The sequence below is a fragment of the Thunnus albacares genome, chromosome 22 (genome assembly GCF_914725855.1).
Source record: "Thunnus albacares chromosome 22, fThuAlb1.1, whole genome shotgun sequence".
NCBI classification, from domain to species: Eukaryota; Metazoa; Chordata; class Actinopteri; order Scombriformes; family Scombridae; genus Thunnus; species Thunnus albacares.
Genome location: NC_058127.1, coordinates 5,381,668 through 5,391,548, shown reverse-complemented (window position 1 = coordinate 5,391,548; position 9,881 = coordinate 5,381,668). Strand labels below are relative to the sequence as shown.

Here is a 9,881-nt window from a genome sequence, read left to right as displayed (position 1 = left end):
CCTGATAATATTTGAAAAATTAACAATATTTACCACTTGTTTTTAGCTATTTTTAAAACTCTTTCCAGAATCCTCAAAGAATCGTTGAACTATTTGGACAACTGCTGCACAATAAAAACAATATTTTGAAACCTGTTTGTTTATATTAATATTATTTCAAATTATTTCATATTTGCATTGTTTTTTTTCTCCTTTTTCTTTCTGTATAAAATGAGCAAGGAGATATGTCATTCCTCGCCACCATCTTAATGAACTTTTTTTTTATTGTGCAGCAATTTTCTTTTTTTATCCAGATGTTTAGAAAAATTACTACTGTAATTTGGGTGAACTGGCCCTTTAAAATGAATGTATTTTTTTTCCGACGGTCCTGGAAGGCAACGTCAGGTTTGTCAAGTGACGTCACCCGGAAGCGGGGGATAGGGGGGGCGGAGCCCGGCAGAAGATGGCTTCCTTACGCTGTAGGCGGGACCCCTGCGGCGTTATCTGTCTGATTTTAACTTATTTCAGCGTGTTTTACGCGGACTACGTGGTCATACAGTATGTCCTCATCCCCGCCTACTCGGACAGGTCGGTACTTTGTGTTTTTATGTCGTTTAAACCGTTAAAAAAGAACCGACATGGCGTCAGCAGCTCTCCGCTGTCTCCATTCATCTGACAGCAGCATCCTGACGCTGTTTCCTCCTCTGCTCCGATTAAAAAAAAGAAAAACGTGTTTCTCTGACAGAAACATACACTTCGATATCTTCTCTATATGTTTGTGGCAGTTATGTACCGAGATGGTGCAACAGGACGTGTGTTTATGTTGTTGTTGTTGTTGTTTGTTTACTAGCTGAGGCTGTTGATCCGCACCAAAACACTCAGTCAGCTGTTTGTTTGTCACTGATACATTTACAGATTAAACACAGATGACATCAGAGATAGAAAACACTTCATGTGACTTTTTTGTATTTAATGTATATATATGTTATTGCTAGTTTTTCTCACTGATCTTACTAAAGGTTCTCTTTGGTTTTAGCTTGTTATTAGCTTGTTTTGCTCTGCCATGGTATTTATTATTTATTATAGTTTATTAATAATCAATTAACTGTTTAAGTCACTGATGTAGAAAATTGTCAAACATTTGCTGTTTACAGCTTCTGAAATGTGAGGATCAGCTGTTTTTGTGTTTTATACCACTGTAATTAAAGCTGCAACGATTAGTCGATTAATTGATTAGTCAATTGTCAAAAAATTAATCTGCAACTATTTTTGATAATTGAATAACCGTTTGTCACTTTTTTAAGCATAAATGCCAAAACTTCTCTGGTTTCTGCCTCTCAGATCTGAAGTTTGATGCTTTTTTTTGGTCATACGTGACAGTAAACTGAATATTTTGGGGGTTTGCACTGTTGGTTGGACTGTAAAAGATATTTGAAGACGTCACCTTGGACTCTGGGAAGTTATAATGTTTCTGATTAATTGATTAATCCAAAAAAATATCAGCAGATTAATTGATAATAGAAATAATCATTTCAGCCCTATTTGTAATCGACATAAGAAATGAATATTCTGGGGTTTTGGATTCTTGAGAAGATGTCACCGTATGTTCTGATATTGGTTTTGATGTTATTTTAAAAAATTAATTGGTTAATTGACAGAAATAATCAACAGAATAATTGATAAAGAAATGATTGTTGCAGTGCTAATATGAACACAAGATGTATGTGGAAGACTGCAACTAACGATTACCTTCATTATTGATTCATCTGGTGATTATTTTCTCAATTAGGCTAATGATTCTGTCTATAAAATGTACAAGAATATGTGTATAACGTGTCATTACGTCTTTAAACGTCTTGTTTTATACGACCAACAGTCCAAAACCCAAAGATATTCAGTTTACTGTCAAGTATGACAAAGAAAAGCCTCAACTCCTCACATGTGAGAAGCTGAAACCATCAAATCTTTGGGAATTTTGCTTAAAAAATGACTAAAAGGATTACTGGATTATGGAAATAGTTGGCAGATAATCGTCGCAGCTCTAAATATGTGTTTGTTGAGCCATAATAACGTCACCAAATCAATAACAGTCTTTTATTTCTGTGTCTAAAAACTTCCATGATCTCAGCACCTTCATATTATTGCTATAATGAGAAATAATGTTCAGAATCAGTAACCAGTAGCTTATACTGGTTCCAACTCATAAAGAGCTAATGGAGACATACCTTACTATACAGCTATTACTGATACAGTGATATTTAAGGCTGCAAATAACGATTATTTTCATTATCGACTAATCTGCAAATCATTTTCTCGATTAAACGATTAATCGTTAAGTCTATAAAACATCAGATCACATCTCAGTATCGACGTTAAATGTGTTCAATTTAATGTAAGACTGAGAAATTCTCACGTTATCAAAATAGTTGGCGATTTAATTTTCTTTTGATTGACCGGTTGATTAATCGTTACAGCTTTATTGATTTTAATATGATACAGAAACGGTTCATAGAGAAAATAACAAGACAAACTACAGTTTATCATCATGTCCCAGAACCAGAAGTAAAGATTGACAGTATTGTGTTTATTAATTCTAACCAAGGATTATGTGTAGCTTTTAATTGTTGTTTTTTGGGATAATAAACATGTTTTTCTTCTCTAACTGTCTGACAGTGTGTGGTGTACTCTACATGGATCAGTGTTCAACCTGATTCTGCTGCTGCTGCTGGCCTGCCACTCCAAAGCCGTCTTCTCAGACCCCGGTCAGTAACTTTTTTATTCTTATTTATTATTATATACTTGATTCATCTTGTGTGTTTCACGTGTTTATGTGTGTTGTTGTTGTTGTTGTTGTTGTTGTTGTTCAGGTATGGTGCCTCTTCCCGATACAGCCATAGACTTCTCAGACCTTCGCTCCCAGTCGTCTCGGATGAACGAGCGGGTGAGTCGCGGTTAAAGTTCACATCCTGTTTTTTTGTTGTTGCTCTTCTTTATATCTAAAACCTTTTTTTCACTGATTACACAAAATGTAGCTCTTAATTTCACTGCTGAGCAAAGTGTTTATTGTCCAAAATATGTCCAAAACAGTCAAAACAGCTAAAATATTCAGAAAAACTTTATCGGACCTCAAAGCACTACATTCACTGGAGCTCCGCAGGTTGGAGGTGTGTGTTTTCCTCTCCGGAATCATGACAATCCTATTCTTCTCTTCTCACAAACTCACTAATAATAATAATAATTATGTACGGAGCTAAAAAAAGATGCTAATAATAGAGAGGGAGTATTAGGGAGAATGTGGCCTCTCTGTGATAGTAACTATATTATTAACAACTGTGTATTTATCTCAGGTTCACTCTGTATTTACATCTTAACAGCTGTACTCATGTCTGCTGTGTGGCCTGTTATTATGAACACATGAGCTTAATGACAGATGTCTGTAGTACAGTGTGAGAACTGTGTCCAGTGTTGGGAAATGACGTATGACTCCACTCAACAACTCAGCTGTAAAACGGGAAACTTTGACTGTTTTTGATGTCTAACTTTGTGCAGTGGAAAAATATCAGTTATCAATAAGTTTATGTCCTCATCCTGTGTTTTCCTTCTGTGGTTTTAAACACAAACTCTTATTAGTGCACTAAATAAGTGAATGAGTTCAAATTCAAAGAGAGCTTTTTGGTAACCAGCGTAGTGTTTTTAGTCAGGGATGCACGATATCATCGGCACGTCATCGGTATCGGCCGATATAAGCTCTAAAGTGAAATATCGACCCGAAATGAACATTTTCTGCTGATTATGAGAGGCCGATTTGTTGCCATCTCTTCTGCTGCCTGACTGTGCTTCCCTCCACAGACTGTTTCACCCCGGTGGTCCTGGTGTTAGCTGGGAGGCTAGCTGGCTATGCTTCCCTCCGGTCATGCTGCGGCTATTGCTCTGCTAGCCTCTCAGCTAACGTTAGCCCCGGCTCTCTGTGTGGATCCAACCGGAGCCCCGAGCTGCTATGTTCGGCTGCACAGATAGGAAACACCTCAGCTGACAGGATGTATCACTCTGTTTGGAAAAAAAAAACTTCTTCTTTTTGGTTTATAACGGCGGTTTGCAACCAGCGTATTAGATGCATTACCGCCACTTTCTGCTCCAGAATGTGGACCAGAAATCCTGCACATTAATCCTGTTTGTCTAATGAACTCAATGAAAACTCTACAACTTGGCAGGTCCATTAAAGTTTTAAGGCTTCCTAAGTTCTTCCTTCATATATTGTCTTTCTTGATCATATTTAGTACAATCTAAGCTTGCATGTATAATAGGTGCATATATCAGTATCGGCAATCAGCCACAATGAGTTGGAAATATCGGCATATTGGATATTGGCAAAAAATCCAATATCGTGCATCCCTATTTTTAGTGGTGTTGAAATGATTAGTAGATTAATAGAACAAGAATTTTCATGTTTAAGTCTTTGAATTCATAATATATCCACCATATTATGTTCAAAATAAATAATTATTCAGAGGTTCCTGTCTCTCAAATGTGATGATTTCTTTGCTTTTCTCTGTTTTAAGCTGAATATCTTTGGACTGTTGGAAGGACAAACAGTCATTTTGATGACTTAACTTTGGAAAATATAAAAAAAGTTAAAGAAAAACGATGGAACAACATAAAACTCAAATAATCCAACATCATAAGACAGAAGATCAATTTTGTTTTGCTTCTAAGCACAACTTATGAGACGAACACAACTCTTGCACACTGTTTAATGCACTAAGCTGCAGCTATTTTAATGCAATATATAGTTTGATAAGTATAACTGTGTCTTGCATCATAAAAACATGTCAACTTGTAAGTCTGATGATGTTCTACACAGTCTCTATGATGTCTGGAAGTCAGATGTCGGGATATTTGTTGTTAAATGGCTCTCAGGTGTGTTATTGTTGACTCTTCTTACCTTCTGTCCTGCTGCCTGCAGGGCTGTGAGGGTTGGACGGTGTGCAGTCGCTGCGAAACCTACAGACCTCCCAGAGCGCATCACTGCCGCGTCTGCCAGAGGTGTATCCGTCGCATGGACCATCACTGTCCCTGGTGAGATCTCACCAGCGTCTGTCTCTCAAACTCTTCTCTCCTCTTTGTCACCGTCCTCATCCTCAGGTTATTGTCTAATTTGTGTTTCTGTGTGTGTTTTTTTTTTTTAAGGATCAATAACTGTGTTGGAGAGTTAAACCAGAAGTATTTCATCCAGTTTCTTTTCTACACAGGTGAGTGCAAATACTACATCACGTCATACATGAGTCAAACCACCTGAAACTATAGTGTATCACCACCAACCATAACAATTACTGCTACTGTTTCTGCTGCTGCTAATGCTATGATTACTAGTAGATTCACCACCAAATCACAATGATTATGTGGTAAAATAACACTGTTTGTAGTGGTCAGCTGCTTCTACGACTAAGATTTAGAGCATATGTTTTTAAACTGTGAAGGCACAGAGTCAAATCTTAACGCACAGACATGATATATATATTTTTAGATTCAGTGTGACTTAAACTTCCCAAAGACATCATCGTCTCCGATGTGCTTTGTGAATTAACATCCATAAACCTGCGTAAAAATCATAGAAAAAAGACGCTCCTTGTATCTCCAGAACTTGCCTGAGAATCATCATGTTTTTACATTTTCTTCAGTATCAGAGTAGTCCAGCGATAGTCGTCTCTACGTCCATCGTTACATTTCAAACAGGAAGTGATAATAGCTAATTTGGCATGTTTTTAAAGTTGCCTGTTCCAAAATGTTAACAAATACAGACTAGAGAAAAAAAGATCTCAAGTTGTTGTCCACAGCTAACTCACTGAATTCATGGCAACGTTGTACTTCCTATTTACATCCCCCCAAAGCATTATGGGAACTGTAGTTCCAAAACTGAGAGTATATGGGATGGATAGTAAAGATGGGATTCTCATGGTTACGACTTGTGAGAAAAGTTTCTCAGTCGTAATTATGACTTGGAGGTTGGTGTGGATGCCTTTCACAAGTCAAGAATCTCGTAATTACGAAAACTCCAATATGACGTGAACGCGGCACGATTATCCCCCAAATCAAAGTAAGACAAAGAATAAAGAATAATAATACTCTTATATAATAATTATCCTCTATACATTTATATACAGATACTTTCTCTGTGTGGAAAACCAGTGGACATACAGACAAAAAACCCTCAATATTCAATATTTAAATTGGCCTGGGGGGACGCAGACTCTAAACACAAACTAGAAAGTCTGACAACCTGTCTGCTACCATTTAAATGCAGTATTTAATATTCTTTGGCCTTTAATATTGGCAGGCATGGCCAGTCTGTACTCCATGGTGCTGGTGGTGTCAGCCTGGGTGTGGCGGATAAGGAACGAGAGAGAAGGCGATGCAGAAAAGGAAGAAGGAGAAGAGACGCCCAGCAAGCACCTGATAGTGTGAGTCGTCCGCAGAGTGAACACAGGGATTTTCAGATTGACGGTGTGGCTCTATTGTGGTGTTTTTCCAACTAGGTGTTATATTATTTTATTACTTTCTCTCTCTCAGTGCTCACTACATCATCCTCCTGGTGGAGTCGGTGTTGTTTGGCGTGTTTGTCATGGTCATCTTCTACGATCAGGTACACAAAGACACGTTCAGATCTGTGACGGTAAACTGAATATCTTTGGGTTGTCATTTTGGGAAAAGGCGATCGACATTTCTCACCATTTTCTGACCCAAACAACTAATCGATTCATTTAGAAAATAATCGATAATGACAGTGATGGTTAGTTGCCTCCCTACACCTGACATCACCTTTAGATAACTCCATAATCAACAGTAAAGTTAGATGGTCAAACATCATCATGAACTCATCAAAGACATCAGTTTTTGTTGCCATTTTTCATCAACATTCGATAATCGTACAGAAACCTTAAAGCTTAAGACTGTTTACGGAGGTTTGTCAAAAGGCCTTCTGGGAAAAATAAGTCCAGGAATACTCAACATCACTCTTATAATAGATACAACAGTGTACGAGAATTTTAAGGGTACATTTGGCTTTAAAAAAGACAAAAATCTTAAATATAGTTTCTCTTTCTGTCCCTACTAGTTGGTCTCCATAATCACAGACGAGACTCCGATTGAACAGATGAGGAACAGGCTGATGATAAAGGACAAAGGTTCTTCATCGTCCTCCTCGTCCTCGCAGCTGCCTCACCACCCAACGCACACCCGCAAGCCAAAGCTGGCGTTGCTGCGGGAGGTGTTCGGAAGAGGTGCGTTTGCGTTCGTCATGAACATCTTTTAAATGTCATTCAACTGAGTCGATGAATCGTTTTAGCGTTAATCTCTCTCTCTCTCTCTCCAGGTTCGGTCTTTTGCTGGCTACTTCCTCTCCACTCCAACCCTCCGTCGGTCGGCGGCATCACCTACTCCGCGCTGCCCGACTACGACGTCTGACCTTTTGACCTGTGAGAGCGAGACGAGGCGAGGAAAAGATGACGAGAAAGGTGTTTTTTTTTTTTTTTGTGCGTATTTGAATTTTCTGCCTAACTACGATGTCTTATCTTTGGACCTGAGAGATGAGGAGGAAGGAGGACGAAGGCCGAGATGGGATGAATGAACATGAATGAGTGTATGTGTGTATTAGATGGATGGATGAATGGATGAATGATTGAATAATGAGTGTGTGTAGGGGGGGTTTTTCTCCCCAGGACCTAAAAAAAGTTCAGCCTCAAACCCTACACTCATGAAAATATATTTCCTGTCGTGAAGGAAAAGCACTGACGGTCCCCGTTTTGTCCCGAGCTGTAGTCTAACTACCAGCTTTCTTTGATTATTTTGACACATGTGGAAGTTTTGACGCCCTGTGGACACCGAGGTTTGACAGATGCGGGTCTTGCAAGGCCAATGAGGACGGCTTTTCACTAAAGCTGCTGATAAATTTGACTATTTATGAATATTTGAAATATCTTTGCATGATCAGTTTGAAAAAAACTCCTTGTTTAGAGTCAGTTAGATGACGAAGTTTGATCGACCCGCTTATCAGTCTAACCTCAGTGTATTTTTGTACGTTTGTGTGTTCGAGGGAGTTGACTTCTTGCCAGTATTCTTGCTAACGGATGTTTTAGCACACAAACGTTCTCTCATAAGTTTCTCTAAACTCAGTTTCTGTATGTAAAGGAGGTAAAAGGGCAGCGGCCTGGGGTCAACTTCCTGTTTCATCATGTGGTTTTTTTTTTTTTTTAAACCTTCAACCCCTGAATGAAAACTGATCCAAACTGGCCTCGCGGTTGTTGAACTGTGAAAACAAACGTTGCCCTAAAATTTGTTAATGAATTATGTTTGAAGATTATGATATTTTTTCCTCCACAGAATCAAATTCTGTTACATCTTTTTATTTTAGGATCCTGGTTAATGTCCAAGTCGAGCTTTAAATAATTACTAGAAATGCTCTGATATGTTTGTTTTTTTAAGGCTGATACCAAAATCTGATGTTTTCCCATCCATATTATACATTTTTGAGGAGCAAAAACAAGTCAAGCTTTAATTTTCTTGAGGTAATTGATTATTTATAGTACAAACATTGACTTTAAAAATAATCTCAGACACTACATGGCCAAAAGTATGTGGACAACCAAACATTACACCCACATATGATGGTCGAACATGTGATTCTAAAACCACAGGCATGAATCTGCTGCGATAACAGTAACATAACTCTTCTGGGAAAGCTTGTCAAAAGATGTTGTAGCTGTACCTCCACACCTTACAAAAACATTTCTTTATGTATCTGGCTTTGTGTGTAGGGGCATTAACATGTTGAAGCAGGAAAGAGGTGAATACAAACAGTTGACACAAAGCTGGAAGCACACTTTTGTCTAAAATATTATTGTATGCTGTAGCATTAAGATTTCCCATCACTGGAACTAAAGTAACCAAGCTCAAACCACTAATAACAGACCGAACGTCCACATACTTTTGGTCAAACAGAGTAATTATGCATCTCTAATGAATTCTGATTGTTAATGAAAATCCAAAACCTCAAACCAAACACCAAAATACACTGTAGGTCAATGTATTTTTCTATCATCAATTTATTTTTATTCTTAAATCGACCACTCGAGCTCAAGATATCAATTTTACCACGACACCAACACTATTTGATATCCAAAATCACACTTTTTTAAACAATATCATGAAATTACATTTGTACAATTCACTAACATTTTCTTTTTTTTTATGTTTTAAAACAAACTAGCTACTTGTCCTCCATAACATCCTGTGAATTAATATTCCAAAAACTGATATAATAATATAAGATACTGTATGTTGGGATTTGGATGCGCTGCCTTGGGATTCATAAGCAAACAGGAAATGGAGAATGTCTGTAAAGAGATTCCTTTTTTTGTGTTTTGTTTTGTGTTTTTTTTCCTCATTCCTGTGGTTATATTTTGAAGTACAAAAAAGGTTTGACGTGCTACTAAACTAAACTGTGTTACACTTACAGATTTACACAACTACTACACACACACACACACACACACGTACACACATATTCAAACAGGGTGTGATTTAAGATATAAAGCAATGAGGGTGCTGGAAAAGGACAAATATTGTTTACCATCATCCTAACCAGATGAAAATAATATTTTGTCATTCATTCCTCATCAGATCACCCCAACACACACATACACACACATACACACAGAGTACAACACTCAGTATTCTGCTATATCTCAGTGAAGGGATGACTCTTAACTTATTTATTGTTTCTAACTATTCAGTGGAGTTAACTCTACCAATAACTGTGTATTTTTATGTGAAGGGTGAAGTTGCCTCTCTACAGTGATCTTGGTGTAGATTCGCTGCTTTCTTGACGATCGTTCAATTGTTTTTGA

General features: G+C 37.7%; 1 protein-coding gene across 1 annotated transcript; it reads left to right on the top strand.

Moving 5' to 3' along the window:
• Nucleotides 1-430: 430 nt before the first annotated feature.
• Nucleotides 431-9,865, top strand: zgc:77880 (zf-DHHC domain-containing protein). The gene is made up of 9 exons (XM_044341720.1): nt 431-567; nt 2,653-2,741; nt 2,847-2,920; nt 4,943-5,055; nt 5,167-5,228; nt 6,314-6,437; nt 6,547-6,619; nt 7,091-7,256; nt 7,349-9,865. The coding sequence occupies exons 1-9, from the start codon at nt 443-445 to the stop codon at nt 7,438-7,440; spliced, it is 918 nt and encodes a 305-aa protein (XP_044197655.1). The 5' UTR covers nt 431-442; the 3' UTR covers nt 7,441-9,865.
• Nucleotides 9,866-9,881: the final 16 nt, after the last annotated feature.

Coding starts and splice junctions, on each gene's coding strand:
- zgc:77880 (XM_044341720.1), top strand. CDS start 443: ATGGCTTCCTTACGCTGTAGGCGGGACCCCTGCGGCGTTATCTGTCTG. Junction 568..2,652: donor ATCCCCGCCTACTCGGACAG/GTCGGTACTTTG, acceptor ACTGTCTGACAG/TGTGTGGTGTACTCTACATG. Junction 7,257..7,348: donor GCGGGAGGTGTTCGGAAGAG/GTGCGTTTGCGT, acceptor CTCTCTCTCCAG/GTTCGGTCTTTTGCTGGCTA.